Below are 21,896 nucleotides of genomic sequence, written 5' to 3' on the forward strand. Positions count from 1 at the left end.
TTAGAGATATGTACATTTGAATTTCTTGAATTTAGAATTTTTAATCTCAAGGCCAGGCATTGGTGGCGCATGCCTTTAGTCCCAGTGCTTGGGAGGCAGCAGCAGGTGGATCTCTGTGAATTTGAAGCCAGCATGGTCTACAGAGCTAGTTCTAGGGCAGCCAGGGCTACACGGAGAAACCCTACCTCAAAAAAAAAAAAAAAAAAAAAAAAAAAAATCAAACCACAAACAAACACACACATCTAGTCACACACCCTTTAATCTCTAATCCGCCTAGAATTTCGTTGGGCCTAAGAGAATCTAATTTTGTTTTTCTAAATAATTAGCTGATTGCCCCAATATTGTTAAAGCATATTACCTATTATTTCTTTATGCTAAAGCACATTGCTATACATTCCTTTCTAAAGCTAAATGTGGAGTTCAGGAACACTGAGATTCAGGGACCTGGGGACCAAATTCAAGTCATTAAGATTAATCTCTGAAGCACATTTTCACAATGAGCCATCGTTAGGCCTGACCCCCTTCCCTGAACTCACTATGTAAAACAGGCTGACATCAAACCCTTTAAGATCTACCTGCCTTTGGGATTTACACGCTGTCCTAAAGTTTATTCTGAGATAGGATCTTGCTTGCTGATTAAGGCCCTAGATTCGATCCCTAGTACCATGCCAAATAAACAGATAACAAATCACAACTTATCAAAACCAAGCAATCTAAGTATACAACAGAAAGGATCGTTGAAATGAAGGCAATCCGTGTAACAACATGTACACAATGGGGAGGAGTTACAGGGGGCCCTGGTCCAGCAAGATGGCTCAGTAGGCTAAAGCGCTTCTGACATAAGCCTGGCAACCCGAGTTGAATTCCTGGAGCCCACATAAATGGGTAAATGGGGGGACAAAAATGTTCTCCAAACTCCCCATAGGTGACATGGCAAATGTACCCACAATCATGCACACACATAAAATAATCTAAGTAGAAATAAGAGTTAAGAGTGCTCTAAGTCACACAGATCTCAGCCTCAACCCTACAGTATCAGCTTCAAGGATCTAAGTCAAGATACAAGCCAATGGGACTTATAGAGAACAGCAAAGGTTGTAACAGTCTGTCCCTCAGAGTAGCTAGAAACAGTGAGATACAAAATATAATAAATAAAGTACCAGCTACACAGAAACCATACCGTGTTAGTTGTCTAGAGACAGAATGACGTGGACAAGAGAAATAAAGAAGAAATAATGCAATAATTAAAATATAAATGCATACATACATAAAGAAAGAAAAAAAAGAAGGAAAGCAAGTAAAGAAATAAAGATTGCTCACAGCTAGAGCACTCAGGCAAGCCCTCAGCCCCGGCCCTGAACTTCTTACAGGACTCAGGAGTCCTCTGTACTCCAGTGCTATAGAGCCTCTGATCCGGAATGTCAGATCAGTCTGAGAGAATCTGGGATCTGCAACACCAAGGAGGCAGGGAGCCTACCTAGGGTTGGGCTTTGAGCCAGAGAGCGACCAGACTGGCTTTCTGACTCAGGGCTGAAGAGAAGTATCCTCCTCCCCACTTTTTTTCATAGTTCCATGAGCCAGATTTTCCAAAGGCTGTCTCCCTGGTACCTCAGGATGCGATCTGAGTAGGAAATGGGGCCTCAGTTCATGAAGTCAGGCAAGGATCTCAACAGGAAAGCATCCTGGTATCTAAATCCAATGACTCTTGTCTTTGTCAAAGAAAGGAGAGATGGGGACAAACATACATGGAATTAAGGAAGGTGGTATGAGGCCCGAAACAGAGGCTGGTGTAATGTAAACTACAAGCTAGGAAGTACCAAAAGCCCCACCCCATCCCACCATGAACACCTCCCACCTCCCCAGTCACAAAAGAGAGGTTATTTTAAGTACCTACCTGCATTGCACTAACACACCCGATTGTTCTCATAGACAACACCACACACTTCCATTTCCTAGAACTATGAGTGGCAAGTTCTGATCACAGGTGGCAGACCTGAGCTGAGCAGGTCTCTGAGCTCCTCGCTGCTCTGGGTGAACTTCCATTAGCCCGTCCTACTGACAATACTAAGTATAATCAAGATAGTAGTCCTGACTATGGCTGTTGTTGAGTGGCTTCACCCAGGTGGCCATTCTGGCTTTTTAACACCAGGATACAGTATGCTCTATGACTTAAAATGATACTGAAGCTACGAAGTTAACAGGACCCATTGCTTGGGACAGACGCAAGACCAGGCAAGTGTCACATGCCTACAAAGTCAGCGATGGGGACACTGAGGCAGGAAGATCACTGAGATTGAGACCAGCCTGGATTAAACAGAGACCCCCATCTCAGACAGATGAGGACTGGGGACATGGATCAGCAGGCAGGAGCGCTTGTCCCGAGCCTGATGACCTGGGTTGCCTGCAAGGGAAGGGGAGAACTGGTTCTAGCCAGTTGTGCTCAGACATCTGTACAAGTGTGTCTGTAAGCACATACAATCAGTCAATTAATGCAAAAAGAAAAAAGTTAAAGACAGATATAACAGTTGCTTACTCTCTTTACTGCTAAGCCTTCTTTTTTCTGAGTTCTAACTCAAAAGTACGATATAGATAAGATTATATATATACAGCCCTTCTCCCTTTTCCATCTTGTCTTTGGATATCAGCCAAAGTCGTTAGCAGACTTGGCCTGGATACTCAGGCTGCTTTTTGTTGTTGTTATTGTTTTCTGAATATCCTCCCCACACTCTTTCCACAGCCACTTATAAATCTCCATGGCTGAAATGTCAAAGATGTGAGTTTCTTCCTCTTCTTCATCCACTTCCTTCCAGCAAGGGTCAGCTTTTCAGCTCATCTGCCCTATTTTTCTCTCAAACTTTAATACAATTTTAAAGTATTTGAGCTTTAAGATAGATAGATAGATAGACAGACAGACAGGACAGACAGACAGACAGATAGATAGATGATAGATGAAGGCAGATTCAAGTGACAGGAAGCAGAGTACAGAGGTGTGAGGGTAGAGTTGAGAGGGGCAGTCAGAAGGGATGAAGTCAATGGCATTCACTGTATCCCAATGCCATCATAGGCACAAACGTCCGTGTTAGCTAGGGACCCTCACCTCTACCTCTGTATTCTATCATCAAGAAGTTCAGTGAAGGTCAGGAATTGCTGGTTCATGCCTTTAATCCCAGGACTCAGGAGGCAGAGGCAGGTAGATTACTGTGACTTTGAGGCCAGCCAGGTCTGTAGATCGAGTTACAGGACAGCCAAGGCTACACAGAGAAACCCTGTCTTAAAAAGAAGATGAAGATGAAGACGAAGACGAAGATGAAGAAGAAGAAAAAGAAACTCAGTAAAATCAAATCTCCACTATACCCGTACATATGAGTTAAGTATGTGATTAGACCAATATCAGGACAACAAGAGCGTAAGCAGCAATAACATAAAACCAAGTGAGAGTTTTCTGCTGTTGAAGAAGGAAGTTCTAAGTAACATAGGAAGGACTTAAAAATGAAATGAATTGATGGTGTCAGGTAAGAGGTATTTGAAGGGCTCTAGCAGGCCTGATCATGGCAAACATGGCACCAACAGGTTTTGCCCTTCACTCTTCTCCCCCTTGCTAAACAGATTACAATCCTAAACCTAGTCACCAAAGTCTATTCCCTTATTTGGCCACTTCCTCTCCTGAGGCTGACTACAAGTCCAGCTATCAAAGTATTGAAGTTCAGTAATCAAAAGCCCCCTTTTTGTTACCCTAATTAACATGCCTAATTAAAATTAACCAACTCATCCTACCACAGGGTTTCCCCTTTCCCTTTATAAACTGCCACTGACCATTTGCCTAAGAGCTATGTCTGTCTCCTATCCAAAGGCAGTCCTTTGTCCCTCTCGAACAAATATCCCTTCTTCTCCCTTGTTCCTTTACCCTTCTCCCTCGTCCTCTGTCTTTACCTCTTATTGTCCCTTTGTCCCTCTGGGACAAATAAATCTCCTTTGTGCTAAGAACTTGGCTTTGGTGTGTCCTGTGATGATTCCAGTTCGTTCAGTATTAGTATAGACAATATTAGTAGAGACATGGATTAAAATATAAATAGAGAAGCTGGGACAGGACGTAGCTTATTTTGTAGAGCGCTTGCCCAGCATGCATAAAGCTCAGGGCTGATAGGCTCGGCATGGTGGTGTTCAGTTTTAATCCCAGCACTGGGGAGGCAGAGGCAGGCAGATCTTTGTAAATTCAAAGCCAGCCTGGTCTATAGCGTAAGTTCCAGGACAGCCAAGGCTACACAGAGAAACCCTGTTGTCTCCCCCCCCCCCAAAAAAAAAAAAGAGCCCAGGCAGGGCTGATTACATACCTGTAATCCCAGTACAATCAGAAATTCAAGGTCATCCTCAATTACAGGGCAAGTTAAGGCCAGCTGTGGCCACAATGAGACCTTGCTCACGGGTTTTGTAGGTACACACAACATACACAGAGGTACACACATACGGTTAGCATCACCACACATTCCCAGCTTTGTCTACCGAAAGGGTAACAGCGCACCTCGCAAACAGACCTTAGTCTCTTCACCAGGCTCACTGGAGAAGTGGTTGACTCCAGGGCTAATGGGGGAAGTGATAATATGATCGAGGATTATCTTGTGACATTTAAAAAGTGATTGCTGGGGGAGGGCTTATCCAGAGAGCACCAAAGATGACAAGGAAGCCCTTGAAATGGTCATTCATTGATGGGGCAGGGATAGACGCAGCTCATTCCGGACAGCGCTTGCCTCACATGTGAGGCCCTTGGTTCAACTGACCATACCACAAAAGGCAGAAGGTAACGGCAAGGGTAAGTCATAAGTAATGACCATGAGATCCTGAACCATGGAATAAAAGCGAACACAAGGTAGGATCAGTTCTTCCTTTCAGCACAATCCTAACTAACAAATGCAGCAGGAAAGAGGAAAACAGAACCCGGTAACCGCTCTGCAAACAAGATCCACGGATGGCTGTAACAATTAGAGGCTGGCAGTACGAGAGAAGCAGAATTGGTCATCCCCCTAGCACTGCCTTGACTGCACTTCCCTTTGTCACTCCGGTGACACTCCGGTGTCTTTCCTACGAAGATCTGAGCTGGCTCCATGCCACCTCTCCTCTGTCCTCCCTGGGTGGTAAAAGAGAACCCAGGTACCTGATGTTCCCTACACTGGGGCCAGACTCATAGTAACTCACTGGAAGACAAACAAGATAACTCAGCAAGTACAAATACTAGCCTGGGGCTGGAGAGATGGCTCAGAGGTTAAGAGCACGGGCTGTTCTTCCAAAGGTCCTGAGTTCAATTCCCAGCAACAACATGGTGGTTCACAACCATCTATGATAAGATCTGGTGCCCTCTTCTGGCCTGCAGGCACAATATGCAGGAAGGATATTGTATAGATAGTAAATAAAATAAATCTTTAAAAAAAATCAAAACCCTAGCCCGCAAGCCTAACATCCTGAGTTCAATTCCAGAAGCCCCATGAAGAGATTCGGATACCACGGTGGGTGTGTGATGGCATTCACCTGTATGCCTAGCATTCCTGCAGTGAGATGGAAGGCCCAGACAGGGGAGTCTCCCAGAAGATTGCAGGGTAGAATTCAGCAAGAAAAGACACCCTGCCTTCATGGACAGAAAGAGAGAACAACCCTGAAGTTGTCTTCTGACCTCCACACAAGCTGTGGTGCACAGCTCTCTTTCTTTTACACACACACACACACACACACACACACACACACACACACACACAATGAATGCTTATTATGATCCTCTAAAGGGCAACATCAGCATTCTTGCTCAAAATGCATGACCACACCCTAGAAAAAAAAGACCAGGGAACCTATGTCACAGACGGGAGGAGACCCCAAGGAGAAACTCAATGCGGGGTGGGCAGCATTGGAGCCTGAACACAGAAAAAGAATATTTGTGTGGGCACTGTGACATTAAAAAAAAATTACAGCTTAAAATACTATGCCAATATTTGATTTCCTGGTCTTGGTAAATGGACCCTGGGATAAGGAAATCTATTTCTACAACTCTTTAGTACATCTAAGGTCAACATTATAAGTTTATACTAACAGCTGGGTGTGTTGGCTCACCTGTAATCCCAGCACTTAGGAGGACCACGGTAAGTTAAGTTCAAAGTTCAAAGCCAGCGCAGGCTACATGTGAGTCCCAGGCATGAGATGAGGCCCTGTCTCAGAAGGAAAAGAAAAGGCCTATACCTCCAGCTTCAGGGAATCAGACGCCCTCTTCCGGCCTCCACCTGCTCCTGTACAAGCACACACACACATTTTATAAAAAGATCTTCAAAATAAGTAAATAAAATGAAGCATAATGGAAAAATGATATGCAATAAGCCTACACGGAGTGGCACACAACCATCCATAACTCCCGTTCCAGGGGAACCCTACGCCCTCTTCTGGCCGCTGTGAGCACTGCACAAAAGTGGTGCACAGGCATACATGCAGGAAAACATTCATACACAGAAAATGAAAAACTTAATGCATGAAAATGAATAACCTACACAAGTTACAAAAGTAAAAATGAAGAATTTCAAATTTAAATTAAGGATTCTAAATACAGTTTGTAAATGTCACTTTTTAATGAATGCTAACCAAATGGTTGCATCCTACCATTTTGAGTAGGAATTCCTCTTCACGTAACTTATTCTACATGCTTAGGGAGTGCCACTTGTGTAATGGAAAAGTGATGACTACCCAGGGTTAACCGAGGTGGGGGAACAGGGTGACGAATGCTGCATTTTATTTATTTATTTATTGACTGATCTGATCTCTGAACTACGTGATTATACATAGAGCCTAATGAAAATCATTTCACAAAGATAACAAAAAGGGCTGGAAATACAGTCCACTGGCAGAACATTGCCCGGTGTACACAGGTCCTGGGTTCTGTCCCCAGCACCACAAACCAGGGAAAACAAGGGATCATGTGTGATATGTAGGTGTGATTTTCATAGACAATTTCCAAGTCTAATCAGAGGACTAACCCCAAAAGGCTCATGATGTTGTTCAAGGCAAAGTGTTAGCCTACCACAATGGGAGAAGGGGAAAACTAAATGAGTGCAAACACATGTAGGTTTATATATAAAAAAACATTTATTTGTGTCCTGTCTGTACAAAAGCACAAGTCAGAGGACAACTTTCGGGAGTTGGTCCTCTCCTTCCACCACGTCAGTCCTGGGGATCCAGCACGGATGTTGAGCCTGACAGTGAGCACACTCATCCACTGAGCCATTCCATAGCACCCCAACCACCACCCCCCTTTTGAAAGTTACACATTCAAGTTTTTTAGGAGAAAATAAAGTCCTAACCTTTCTACTGGACTGGCGGGATGACTCAATAGCTCATCCTCTGGTCTCCACTTGTGCACAAGGCACATGGCCCACAGACATTCACATGCACACAAAGTAAATGAATCGTGTAATTTAAAAACAAAACAACAAACAACAAAAAACCCTTGCAGTATCAAGGGATGAAACCCAGGACCTTGTACACACTAGGCAATTGCCCTACCACTGAGCAACAATCCCACCTCCCGTGTCTTCTTTATAAAATAATTAAATAAACAATACCCTCACTCCTCAATTCACAACTTTTAATGGATGTCTTTATAATAATATTGGGTCCCTGAGAGATGCTCTAGCTGCCAACCATGATAAATTTAGGGGCATCACTCCATTCCAAACTCTGAGCTCCCTGGGCCTGTTCTGACAGAAAGTTAGAGGGCCAGAGAAACTGGATGTCATGGTTATCCATGGGGGCTTCCCTAACAAGTGAATTCCACAGCAGACAGGCCTTTTGTCCTGATATAAATTAGAAGGCCCAGTAGGGGGCTCTGCTTCCCCAGCTGGTCTGAGCCCAACCAAGGGCCCTCTCTGGAGACTCCATGGCAGTTGGGGTTTAGAGTCCTTCTGATGGGCAAGCATGAGGCCCTGGCTGGCAACAGTCCTGAGTTCACAGACTCTGGACTTCTTATCTCCTGGCATTCTAACAGCTGCCAGCCTGAAAGTCATAGAAGGTCCACTGTAGACTCTAAGGTGTGTGTGTGTGTGTGTGTGTGTGTGTGTGTGTGTAGCGCAGAGGGAGGTGGGGCTGGGGGGAGAAAGCATGACCCTTTCCTCTTTCTGTTCTCACTTTGAACCCTCAGTTTCCTCCAGAGACTGCAGGGGTCTTCTCCAGACCCCTGCGGCAAAAGCTGGAACCTCCTCCTTTGGTCCATCCAATATGCTGAGTGATTACTGACCACCCCCCTTCCCAGTGTGCCAAGGAAAACACAAGACTATCAGTAAATTCACGTGGGGGATGGAGGCAGAACACTTCTTTGGTGTTCCCCAACAAGTCCCTGCCACTAGTAAGTGATAGGACTTGGGGGGCACCAATTAACCTCTCTGGATCCAGTATCTTTTATTTTAAAAGACACTCCATCTAGATAACAAGGCCACCTGTGTTTCTGCAAAATGGAAGGTGTTACTTTCTTCAGGCATTAAATGGAACAGAGAGAATGCATCTGGTGTGGTTGTGGGGGTGGGGAGGAGGAGAGAGAGCACGTGGAATCTATTCCACCCCACTAGAAATTAGCTTTGGGTGCAAGGAAGGAAAGAGGAAGGAGGTAGGAAGTCTTTGAAACCAGGACCCATCCTGTGATTGACAAGTTTCCTATACAAACAGGGGTGAGGGTGGAGGGGAGATGGGGTCCTTCCTGGATATCATTAAGCCCTGAGGAGGAGCAGTCTCTGAAGAAAAGAACTTCTAGACTCAAGGCAGAAAACACCCATCTTCCCCATGGATCTGTGAGCCATTCCCTGGCCGGCCACAGAAAAGCAGTCCCCCCAGGAGGACAAGGGACACTTTATACCCAGCTAAGAAGGACACAATCCACCTTATGTCTGGCTTCCGACCATCCTTACAAACCAACCTACTTTAGCTGCTGAGACTCTAAACCACTCAGTCTGACCCACAAAAATGGTGGTACTACCTCGGCGTCAGCCACATTCCAGACGTGACCACAAGGTTCCACACCAGTCTGTGAGAACAGACTCACTGTTAGAGCTTAATGGGGCTGAAATTTGGACAGAGAATCTAGCTCCAAAGCCCTGAGTACTCTGCCCCTGTGTCTCAACTCAAACAGAGCTCCCTTCTTGAACCCACTCCAACCACCGAGGAGACCTCTTGCGTTGCTACTTAATTCCTCCCGACCCACTGTCTTTGCCTGAAAAGCAGAGCAGCCTTGTGCCTGCACCAAACACAGTGGCCACTGAAGGGTGCAAAGCAAACACAGTATGTGGGACCTGGGCCTTCTGCATCAACAGTGGGTTTGAACACAGCTCTGGCTCTCCAGAAGCCTTTAATTCTCCTCCTGTCTAAATGAAAGACCAATTACATAGCCTCTCTTATTCCTGAAGTTGGTTGGTTGCTTAGGCAGTTTCTGCGTTCTTTATTCCGTGTTAGCTGGGCCTCTGCACTGTCCTGGTGAACAGCAAAGTCAGGTATAGCCGCAAGAAGTTCTCTGCCATGGTCCTTCCGGAAGAACCCATATCCTGAGTCAATTTAGTGCCTCTGGTCACACAAAGAGGACCTATTCTCCACCCCCTGACTTTGTACCACTGGCAAAGAGCTCAACTGAGTCACCAATAGAAAAGGGACAACATGGCTGTTAACTCTAGTTGTTTAAAGTTGTGATTCTGGACATTCCCCTGGCTGCTTGACCAAGGAGACATGTTGGAACCCTTCAGTGTTTAAGGTTTGTTTTAATAGGTAAGGATGACAGAACTGTATGTATTTCGGATAAACAATTCAGGCTGGCCTCAATACTAACCTGAACCATTCCCAAGTCGCTGACCAGGTTGGGAGCAGGAGCTAAACAGAGATCAGGGTGGTCACTCTGAGGCCAGTTTCCATCATCCCATAAAATCCCCCCCCCCCCCCCCCAAAAAAAAGTACTGTCTATACCAATGACAAGGGGCTAGCTGGGTAAAAAGGGCTAATGCTACAACTCCAAATCCAGGTTACTTCAGCAAGAGGTGTTCCGCCAAAGTTGCTCCTGCCACAGGAAAGTACTCTGCCCCTCCCTCACCAAACCAAACTCAGAGTCCTCTTGAACACACAGGCCACGTAACTAATTGGACCAGCCGATCAGTTTGGAATCTAGGCCCGGGAGGCACAAGATTCTTAAAGCCGAACCCACAACCCAGAGAGGCAAGCTTCCTGGTTAGATTCCACCTCAGGATTACAAGGTGAATCTGGATGGTCCAGATTCAAGAGGGAGCAGGTGGTAACCAGACCACCTAATTTGGTCAGTACCAACTGAAAAAGAGTCATCACTGCCGTTATCCAAGTGGGAACTCAGCGTAGTGCCTCCTTTGCGGTTCTCCACTCCAGCCTAACCCAACCAGAAGAATCCGAGCATCGCTCTTCAGCTGGAGGGTGGCCTGGCGGGAAGGGGGCGAGGGCGCAGGGAGGACACACAGGTTCCTAGAACTCAAGATCCAGACCCGAGAGCCCCGTTCTGACGACCGCCACTGCAGAATATCTGATCTACCCATCTAACTCCGCTTCCTCCGCGCTGTGGCTCCGGGCTCTAGAAAGCTCATCTCAGCCTTTCCGCGCAGCTATCGATCTCCCCGGCGCCCTTTTCTAGCTCACACATCCCGGGCCCTCCAGCTGAAGGGACAGCGCTGTGACCTCCTTCTCCTCGCCACCGTGGCACGGCGATCAGGTGCCACCAGGACCGGGTCCAAGGAGTGCTCGGCCTCCAGAAGTGCTCCGGGTCCTCGGTCCTCCGCATGCCGGTGTCCCCAACCCCCACCCGGCGTCCCCTAGCCCGGAGGCGCACACTTTCCCATCCTGTGTGCGCCCGCTCGGTCCTCACCTGAAGTCCTCTACAGCCGGCAGGCGGGCTCACGCAGCCTCACTATCCAGGCCCCAGGGCAGCCGGCGACACAGCTACTGAGTAGATGCGTCCCCGCCGACAGCTACGCGCCCCCTCTCTGCGTCCGGCCCCCACCGCGTGCGCATGCCCGGCCATATACCCCGCGCGTCACCGCAGGGCCCGCCCCCGCCTGCAGCCCCGCCCCACTCCTCCGGGCCTGCCACGTGGGGCCGCCAGCAAGCCGCGTCCACTTAACGTGGCCAACCTGGTCCTCCAGCGTTGTCCATCCCTGACTCTCATCCTAGCTCCCTCAGTCTCATCCACCCTTCCTCTTGAATTCCATCCTTGACTCACCGAGGCCCGGCAGGCTCAGCTAGTTCTGGAAATCTCCCATCTGTCCTTCTGTGCCCTTTGTGGGAAACTCACAGCCTGGCCTCCATCCTGTTATTCTTGAGGGAGAATGCCCCTGTCTTGGTAGGTATATGTCTTTTTAACATTACTGATGAACCTAAGAGGCTTCTCTGTTTTCCCCAATTCTAAAATGTTCTCTAAGCAGGATGGGGCGTCCCATAGACTGCGCTTCTTTTGCATGCCCCAGCCAACCAAAAGAACCAAATGTCTTGTGATGATTCAAACAAAAGATTATATTCACTTTTCATATGTTCGCACCACATTCCTAAGGTAAAGCCTTAGGTTTTGTTTGAAGACTGTCTGAGGAGGGAGTCTCTTCCGCTGTAGGAAGGGCCTATTGTGTTGGAAATCGAGCCTCGGATATGCAAATTTCTTGAGAAAAATAAACCACCCACTAAACTCTTATTGTTCTATTCAGCTGGATATTATTAGAATTGTTTCCTCTATAGCCCTAGCCAGCTGTCACCTGGGGCTGGGAGACCAGTGGAAGGATTTCAAATGTCACTGGAGCCAGTTAGTTGCTGGCTTCTGTTGTGGCACAGGGAAGGTGCCCAGCTGGCTGTGGGTATCTCAAGTGTTGGGGGAAAGTTCCCTCGAGAAGGAAGTGATAGGAAAGGAACTTAACGTCCCTAGAACAGGTGGCAGGAAAGACTCAGTGCCCAGTGTGCGTGTGTGTGTGTGTGTGTGTGTGTGTGTGTGTGTGTGTGTGTGTGTTGGGGGAAGGGGGTAACAGGCAGTCAGGGTGGTGCAGACCTATAATCTTAACTACTGTGGAGGCAGGAGGATATCAAGTTCAAAGCCAGCCGGGGCAATTTAGTGAGACTCTCAAGACGTAAAAGGAGGACTGGGAACATGTTGATCCAATGCATGCCTAGGCCTGCTTGAAGCCATAGGTTCAAGCCCAGTAAAACCAGGTTTGGTAATGCACAACTGTAATTCAGCACTTGAGAAGTGGCAACAGAAGGATCAGAAGTTTAAATCACTCTCGGGCCCATAATGAGTTTGAGACCATGCCTGAGCTAGCTGAGACCCTATCTAAATTAATTCATGTCTTGCCTAGCATATACAGGGTTCTAAGTTTAAAAGACACTAAAGCACTGAGACCAGTGAGATTCTTCTGGTCACTTTGTGTTTTTCTAAAATTCAATTATCTTCACTCTGTAATTACAGTGTTCCAATGGGTGAGGGGAAGAGCTGTCTGTGATAGTCCTCTCATTTACTTTCTGAGTGATTTTGGGGTAATGATAACTCTTGCAGAATTTCCTCCAGAGCCCCTTCAACTCTGTAATAACACTGACTATTTGCCTTGGTTAAACTTACAATGTTTTTCAGACATTATGTCATCTACTTGGGACTCCAAAGTACAATGGGCTGTGATGAAAGGTCAGTCCCCCATCAGACTTTTCCTCGAAGGAGTATATAAAAAGAACGAGAAGCCCACCTAGAGATAAGGTATCTGGTACTTCAAACACACAGAGCTCTGAATAGGATGAAGCTCATAAATCTACATCCCACAGGATTCCAGGCAGGGTGTTGGTACTATAGCTCATAGTAAGCAGTCATCAAAGACTGCTCAGAGTGGGGAGCAGGGTATGATGGCCCATGTCTGTGATGCCAGCACTTGGGTGGTGAAGTAAGAGGATCAAGGGTTCAAAGCTAGTTCAGCTCCATAGTGAGTGTGAAGTTAACCTTGGTTACAAGAGACCCTGTCTCAAAACAAACAAACAAACAAACAAACAAGCAAACAAAAATACTAGTGGGAAAGAGAGGAGTGACGGGAGACTCCACCACAGGACCTATCTGTGTGGCATTGTCGCTTGTTTGTGAAACTGTCAAAGTCCACAGGGGCAACTGGAGTTGATAAGCTATCTCAAACTGATAAGCCATACACAAGAGGAATATAATTAATCATTAACATGGTTCAGAATCAAAAGGTCCTAAGTATCTCCATCTGCTCCCATCATCATATTAGATGAAGGACCTAGCTTGTCCATGACAGTGGTGACACACATAGTGACAGTTTGGAGCCTGGGTTTCCCTCTCATCCCCTTTCCATTTGTCTTGCTCTCAGTAAGCTTGGTTGTTCTGGAGTACATCTCATCTACTCTCTCAGACTTTTTGGAAACCCGTATTTTTAAAGGAAAGCAATTATTACTTGCTGTCTCACAACCCTCTATAACTCTCATTCCAGGGCGATATGACCCCCTCTTTGGTCTCTGTGGGCATTGACTGCACATACCTGGTGCACTTCCAGGCAAGTTATTCTATATGGAAAAAAAATAAAATAACAGTGCCATAACTTCGGTATAAATAATATAGCAAGCAACTTTTTCATAAAATATGGACTAAAAGTATAGCTCCTTTGGTAGAATATTTGCCTAGTATGCTTGAGGCTTTGGGGTTCAGCTTCCAGGACCAAAACACAAAGGGTCAGGCATGTTGTCCTTTCATCCCAGCACTTAGGAGGCAAGAACATTCAGATCTCTGTGACTTCAAGACTAGTGAGTGACAAACCCACTAAACTTGATTTTGTGACCCATTATTGGCTTGTAATCTTCAGAACTAATATGGCTTATAGAACTAGGATTTTTTCCCTAAAAAGCATTTCATTTCTAATACTAGCTTTTTAAAATTACATGTATCTGTTTATTGTGTGTGTTTGTACACAGTCAGGCACTATAACATGTGTAGAAGTCAGAGGACGACTTGCAGGGAGTTGGTTCTCTCCTTCCAATGCGTGGTCTCAGGGATTGAACTCTGGCTGTCAGGCTTGGCAGCAGTGCCTTTACTCTCTGAGCCTTCTTGCTGAGATCCAAAGTATCTTATTGCTATCCTTAACCTTAGACGTTAATCTGCCTTGATTTTAAGAGGTTCCAATCTGTATCTGGACCCCCAATGTAGCAGTTTGCACATAACAGATTCTCTATAAATATTTGTTGGATTGGCCAGCAGTTCTCTCAAAAGTCGGTGTTGGGCAATATTTAAGAGAACTGAAATGCAAGAAACTGACATGGTCATGACGCCTGCCAACATATGTAGACAGATTTCCCGTAGGAGAAGTGAGGGGACCAGCCCTGCAGAGGAAGCCAAAGAAATGAGACAGCCATCCTGTAGTGTGGAAGGGTGGGGCTGAAGACTCAGAAAGCCACAGTTTCTGAGTCAACTGTGCTCACAGGACAGGCTGGGCAGCCAAGACTCCTCATCCTTTCTGTTAGTTTTGGACCTTAGTGGGTTTGGCCAAGAGTCCATAGCTTTTCTCCAGACCATTAGATTAGTTATCAGTTTGTTTTTTTCTTTAGTGTGTATATGTGTATGTGTGCGTGTGTGCGTGTGTGTGAATTTTCCATATTTTTTTCCCTATGTTCTGGTAGGACTTAAATTTAAGAGGATCAGAGGTATCCCAAACCCCAACATTTGGCCCAAGGATCCATGTGTTAATAGCTTATGCTGTTAGGCCGAGCTCGATGATGGCCAGTGGCCTCCGCTATGAATCACCTATGAGTTTCTGACCTATTCAGACTAAAAGGCACCTGGGAAAACCCCTGGCTTTGGAATAATTATCAATATGAATTCTGACTGTGCAAACAAATATTACCAGTATTCCATAACCTTTTTTTCTCCCTGTTTTTGGTAATTTGATTCTTCTGTTTTGTTTTTAGATTTATGTATGTGTATGACTATTTTTGCTTGCATGTATGTGTGTGTACCATATACATATAGTGCCTGGAAAGGTCAGAAGAGGGTATGGGGTAACTCCCTGGGACAGGAGTTACTGAGATTGTGAGCGTATGGGTGCTAGGAACCCAAGCCAAGTCCTCTGCAAAGGCACAAGAGCTTTTAATCTCTGAGCCATCTCTCTGACTCCCTTTTTTTTTTTTTCAAGTTATTTTGTGAATGGAGGGGTGCTACAGTGAGTGTGTAGAGGTTGGAGGACAACTTAGGGGAAATGTTTTCTCCTTCTACCATGTAAATCCCAGGAATTGAACTTGGACTAATCAGGCTTGGTGGCAAGGACCTTCACGTACTGAGCCTTCTCACCAGCTGTTCCTTTTATTCTTCACCAGTCGAGCTAAAGGTCTACCCATTTTATTTTTCTTTTGAAAAAGACAACTTAAGGTTTTGTTGGCTTTTCTCTGTTATTTTTCTGTCCTCTATTAATTTCTGCTGTGATCTTTCTTTGAAAAGATGCTTGGTGTATGGCAAACATCTAAATGTAGTTCAGCTACCTGGGAAGCTAAGGAAGGATTGCTTAAGTCTAGGAGTTTAAGACCAGCTTGATGAACATATTGAGACCTCCATCTCAAAACTTAAAATGAGAGAGAATCAGGTAGTGGTAGCTGTGCACACCCTTTGATCACAGCACTCAGGAGGCAGAGGTAGGAGAAGGTGAATCTTCCAGGATTGCGAGGGCTAAACAGAGAAACCTTCTAATTAATCAAAGAAAAAAAGAAAACATGCACATATAATAAAACCACAGCTGGCACGGTAATACACTTTAATCTCACACTGGAGAAGCTGAGCAAGGACAGAAGCACACTTGAAGCCAGCCTGAGACCTACACAGCAAGACCTTGTCCCAAATCCAACAGAACCACCATCCCCAACACATACCCACAAGGCTATTTTGGCCCACACTTGTCTGACTCTACCATTTTGCCTAATACTCTTTTTTGTTTATTTTTTTTGAGTCAGGGTCTCTCTGTGTAGTCCTGGCTGTCCTGGAACTCAGGCTGGCTTCTAACTCAGAGATCTGACTGCCCCTGCCTCCCAAGTGCTGAGATTAAAGGCATATGCGGCCACCTCCTGATAGAGATGGCTCAAGAGGTGAAGGTGTCTGCTGCCATTAAGCCTCGTGACCTAAACTCCATCCTTGGGCCATACATGGTAGAACAAACCACCTGGTTGTCCTCTAACTTCCAAACTTCCATGGTGGTGTGCATGCCCGATCCAAGTCAATAATTTTTTAGGGACCTTTTCAGCTCAGTTCACAGCAAACCTGAGCAGGATAAAGTACCGTCCTGCATGATCCCTGGCTCCCCTGTACACACAGGCGCCCCCTACTACCAATATCCCAGGCCAAGCTGCGTTGGTTATCTAGGTGAACTATACTCACACCATTACCCCCCAGCACCCATGGTTTTTATAAGGGTTCACTCTCACTGGTGACATGTACACAGTTTGATAGAGAACAACCACATCACTCTAGAGGACTACTCTCTCCATAGCCCCAAACGTACACCTGAATCCAACAGTCAGTTTGCTCTTATTTTCCAAAGGGTTTTCAAAATCTCATGTTTGAAATTTTATTTCTGCTCCACGTGCATGCCTGGTGCCTAAGGAGGCCAGAGATTTGTTGGGTCCTTTAAGACTTGAGTTACAGTTGTAAGGCATGTTGTGGGTGCTGGGAATTAAACCCAGGCTCTTTCCAAGAGCAACAAGTGCTCTTAACACTGAGCCATCCCTCTAGATCCCTCAATTGGTTTTAAATCAGAGCTTTGTTGTCTTTGAGATGGGTCTCAACTACTTAGTCCTACTTACTTGGCACTATCTGGATTAGGGTAGGAGTAAATTCACAGAAATCTATTTGCTTCTGCCTCCTGTGTGCTCAGATCTTAAAATATTGGTATGTATGCATACATATGTACAGATGCACCCACCTGTGTACATGAGACGAAAAGAGGGTCCCAGGCGCCCTCTATCACACTGTTTCTTTCAGGCAGTCTTTCCCTCAACTAGGGGCCCACTGTATTTTCTTGGCTAGGTTGGAATCCAACAAGCCCCACAGATCCTCCTGTCACTGCCCCCTCCAAGCTGGAGCTTCAGTGTATAGCTCAGTGTATTATATGGATTCTGGGATCCAAACTCTGATAATTATGCAGCAAGCATTCTCAACTGCTGAGCCATCTCTCTAGCCCCTCAGTGTCTTATTCTTCTTTTTCCTTCCTTCGTTCCTTTCTTCTTCTTCTCTCCAGGCCCCCAGAAGGGTCTCACTGTGTCGCTCTGGCTGGTGATATGTGGACAAGTTTGGGCTTACACTCCCAAAATTCCACCTGCCTTTTCCTCCTAGAGGCATACACCACACACCCAGCCTCTGAGCTTTTAAAATAAAGTCATATTTAGAAGGCTACACCTTAGTCAGAAATAAGTTATTTTCTCTGATTTTAATTCTGCTTCTAGCAGAATGTGATATGGGAACCACATACATGACATCACATTTTCATATTAGCTTCTTAATAATTTTGTCATTTTGAGGCAATGTCTCTTATAGCTCAGGCTGGCTTCACACTCACTGTGTAGCTGAGGATAACCTCTGACTCTGATCCTCCTGCCTCTACCTTGAGTTCTAGAAGATTTGGGGGTATAAGGAAACTGTGCAATTGACCACAGGCCTACATAGCTGCGTCAGGGCTTTACCACTGAACCATGTTTCTACCGCTTGTTACAGAGTATGTGTGTTGTTTCTCATATTTTATATGTAATATATAATACATATTATAAACTTCACATATATAATATATAGAATGTATGGATGTTTTGCCTGTATATGTGTCTGTGCGCAATATGCATGGCTTGATACCCCTGAAGGCCAGAAGAGGGCATCAGATCCTCTGAAACTGGAGTTACAGATATTTGTGAGGTACCATGTGGGTGCTGGGAATTGAACCCAGGACTTCTGGGACAGCACTGGTGCTCTTAACCACTGAGCCATCTCTCCAACCATATTCTTTAATTCATGGTCCTGGGAATTGAACTCATGTCATAAGGCTAAGGAATAGCTCCTTTATCCAGTATGCTATCTTACTGATCCAATTTTAATTTTTATTTATATTTTGAGACAGGTCTCACATCCCAAGCCTGGCCTCAAACTCAATATATAGCCAAATGTAACCCAAAGCTCCTGATCCTCCTGCCTCTGCCTCCCAAATGTGGGGACTTCAAGCCTGAGCCACCCTAAATGGCAAGCATTTAAGACCAAGACAGCTTCGCAGGTAAAGGTACTTACCACCAAACCTGACAAACTGTCTCTGGGACTTACGTGATAGAAGTAGAGAACCAACATCAGCAAGCTGTCCTCTGACCTCCCTGCCTCCCTACATGTATATGATAAATAAATGTAATAAATTAAAAAAAATCTTTTTGGTGGTAGAGAGGCCACCCTTAGAGTAAGCTTACTGGGTCTCTCCTGAGCTAACAGCATCTATTAAGAAAGACTGACAAGGGGCTGGAAAGATGGCTCAGCAGTCAACAGCTGCTCTTCCAGAGGACCCTGGTTCAAGTCCCAGTACCATAATGACAACTCATAACTGCCTGTAACTCCAGTTTCTGAGGATCTGACACCTTCATACAAACATACATTCAGGCAAAATATCAATGCACATGAAATAAAAATAAATAAATTATTAAAAAATAAAGAAAGAAAAAGATTGACAAGCTAAGGTGATGGCATACTTCTTTAATCCCAGCACTCAGGAGGCAGAAGCAGGTAGGTATGTGAGTTCGAGACCAGCCTGGTCTAAAGAGTAAATTCCAGGATATCCAGGGCTACACAAAGAAACCCTATTTAAAAAAAAAACAAGAACAGCAAGAAAGAAAGGGAATGAGAGAAAAAGAGAGAGAAAGAAAGAAAAAAGGAAGGAAGGAACAAAGAAAGAAGGAAGGAAGGAAGGAAGGAAGGAAGGAAGAAAAGAAAGAAAGAAAGAAAGAAAGAAAGAAAGAAAGAAAGAAAGAAAGAAAGAAAGAGAAAAGCCTGAAAACCAGGCTCATACACAAACTTAGGTTCCTGACTGCCTATGTCTCCCAGAGGAATAACTTTAACTTTTGCTTCTCTTTGAAGGAAAAGCACATTATAGGCACTTAATAAACAAACCATAATCTTTCAGACACAACTACAGACATAGAATGTATTTATTTTATACCACATGGCCCAACTGCTTGGCACTGAAACTGAAAAACAAGTCAAGAACATCAGGTATAGAGAGCACAGACATTCTGGAATTAAAGTTAAGCATGTTCTACCTAAGGAGAAAAGAAGTGCTAGGAAAAGCAACTTCTAAAGCAAACTCAAAATACTTCCAAAGAAATCCACAACGTGGAATTTGTTCAGCTAAAGGCCCATTTTCAGTCTGTTCTGTTTAATTCTATGGCTTTTACATTTCAGATCTCAGCCTAACCTTGGTCATAGATTCCAAACAACAGGGGTACATTTGAGGACCCCAATACTCATCCCTCCTCAGCCTCTGAGTGCTGCAACAAACTAAGGGCTTTATCTTTTTCAAGCCCAGGACAGGGCCAGCTCTGCGAGTGTGCTGATCTGACTACCGCAGCCCCAGTTGCTCTTCAGTGGTTTCATGCTGAAGCTCTTAACACACACTGTCATTTAAAATGAGTATTTCTGCTCAATCCCCTACCGTCCATCCATCACACAAAATACAAATATACATAAATTTGAAAAGATTAAGTAAAATTAGCTTTTAGAACCCAGTAAAGCAAGGGATGATCCATTTAGGCCTGAAAAAACTTGGAAGATTGTGAAACAGAAGGAAAAAAAAAAACCACACACACACACAGAAAACTGATGCCTCTCCAAAACACTGAAGCCCACAGGCCTGAGAACAACTTTCTACCTGTCTAGACTTGGGTGAGAGAGCATCCCACTTGCCCAAGCCAACTTTGGAAAGCCTGAGACTGGATTTTGAATAATCTCTTTTGTATAATCTCAGTTTCAGACTTCTGCAGAAAAAACCTGCACTCCATCCATAATGTTCCCAACTCTCCTGAATTCTTCCCACGTGTTCTAGGCAAATTTACTCAGGATCAGTCACAAAGAGCAAAGGCGTGTGTGCACACATGCATGCGTCTGTCAGGGCTTCAGAAAAGCAATTTCAAGGGCTGTAAATAACTGAAAGGTCCAGAAGAGCAGCTTCAGCTGGACTCTCAGGAAGCCAGGGACTAGGCGAACTCACATCCCTGGGAGAAGTGGGCTCAGGGGCCCAACTGTTCCTTATGCTGCTTTTACTGCATGTCTTTGACACATGCACAGCTGCTTTCTCTGACACCCTGTGCTGCACAGGCCCTTCCATAGCCCTCCCTGGCTGCCCAAATAAGTAACTCTCTCCTTTAAGATGTCTGCAGTGACTTCATTCGTATCACTTCTGGCACAAAAACGGGAAGGTCCTGTAGGCACAACCTACAGTTACCTGCAGGTAACTGATGCTCACGCTGCCTTGGGGGCTATGTTTTCTTTCTTTACTTATTTGCTAGGGGGGTTGCTGAGAACTGGACTCGGGGGTTTGACATGCTAAGAACATGCTTCAACACTGACCTGTTCCCCAGCCTCTGGAAGTTCCTGACCCTATGTTCCGCACAGAAGCAGTACTGTCGACATGGCTTTGCTCCATAAAGGCAGCTGGGAGCTGGTACTTAACTTGCTTCCTTTACAGCAGGCTTTGGTTTTGTTGTGGGCTTTGCGGGGACAGGGGCTTGTTTTTGTTTTTTGAGACAGGGTCTCACTCTGTAAACTTGGCTAGCCTGGAACTCACCATGTAGCCCAGGCTGGCCTTGAACTAAAGGTCCTTCTGCTTCAGTTTCCCAAGTATTGGAATAACAGGCATGCAGCACCACACTCTACTATAATATCTGGGTTAAAAGAACAACAGAAATCTATTCTACAAAGATGGAGAAAGAGAAAATGCCAACATAAAACCCCACTGCCATTTCTGATAATTCTGTGAGAATGAGTGAGCCTGAGTCCAGTTGCTCCTCGCAGCCAATGTCCATGCTCCTAGTTATAGGAAGAACAGGTTCTCACACAGCTGGATGGCTGGTTCATGATGCAAAATCTGTCCAGACAGGAAAGCTAGCTTGTGGGCATACTTGCAAGGAGCTGGAACTCGGATGGTACCAGGCCAATTCCAGTACATGTGGCACAGTTTGAAAGTCAGCCTAGAGTTAGGAAGAAAATGTGTCTTTATCACTTCCACCTCCAGCTGGGTCGGGCAGGGTTTCACTTGTGGGGATACAACACACAGCACACCTACCAATAAATGGGGTAGAGGGATTCTGGGAAACTTAGTCCTAATGCTGTTTTTCAGGAATTGTTGGTTTTCTGTTTGTTAGTTTGGTTTGGTTTGGGGTAGAGGTTCTCAACTATCTAGCCTACACTGGCTTGGAACTCCACTAGCCCAGGTTGGCTTTGAGCTGCCAATGATCTCCCTGCCTTGGCATCTCAAGTGCTCAATCTATAGGTGTGAGTCACTAGGTCTGAGAGAGAAACCATTATTTTTCATCTGGAATTGTTTACATCTCCACTTAAGCCAAAGGATGGGTATCTTCTAATTTTAAGTATTTCTAATTTTAAGTATTAAATTTAAGTAAAATTAAAATTAAGTATTATATTAAAAAAAAGAAGGGGCTGGAGAAATGGCTCAGCAGTTAAGAACCTGGTTTGGTTCCCAGCAACCATATGGCACCTCACAAACATCTGTAACTCTAGTCCAGGGCATCTGACTCCTTTTTCTGGCCTCACCAAGCACACGCATGGTATATGTGTGTATGTATGTATGTATGTATGTATGTATGTATGTATGTATGTATGTATGTAT

At 45.2% G+C, this 21,896-nt stretch overlaps 2 protein-coding genes across 11 annotated transcripts in view; both read right to left on the bottom strand.

Moving 5' to 3' along the window:
- Slc39a14 (solute carrier family 39 member 14) overlaps positions 1-11,252 on the bottom strand; it is a 44,568-nt gene extending 33,316 nt beyond the window's left edge. For 3 of the 6 annotated variants that reach the window (XM_055609545.1, XM_055609544.1, XM_055609546.1), the window contains exon 1: positions 10,886-11,006. The gene's annotated coding sequence lies outside the window, so the exon portion shown is untranslated. Of the gene's footprint in view, positions 1-6,093; positions 6,183-10,885; positions 11,007-11,239 lie in introns of those variants that run through there. The other 3 variants (XM_055609551.1, XM_055609550.1, XM_055609549.1) reach the window with 2 other exon arrangements.
- Positions 11,253-19,182: 7,930 nt separating this feature from the next.
- The window catches only part of Piwil2 (piwi like RNA-mediated gene silencing 2), a 58,497-nt gene continuing 55,783 nt past the window's right edge, over positions 19,183-21,896 (bottom strand). For all 5 annotated transcript variants that reach the window (XM_055609947.1, XM_055609948.1, XM_055609945.1 and 2 more), the window contains exon 23: positions 19,183-21,237. In XM_055609947.1, coding sequence (XP_055465922.1) covers positions 21,081-21,237 — 157 coding nt within the window. In that variant the 3' untranslated portion in view covers positions 19,183-21,080. The remainder of the gene's footprint in view (positions 21,238-21,896) is intronic.

This window comes from Psammomys obesus, unplaced genomic scaffold, assembly GCF_907164565.1.
Source record: "Psammomys obesus unplaced genomic scaffold, mPsaObe1.curated_primary_1811, whole genome shotgun sequence".
In the NCBI taxonomy this organism is placed as follows: Eukaryota; Metazoa; Chordata; class Mammalia; order Rodentia; family Muridae; genus Psammomys; species Psammomys obesus.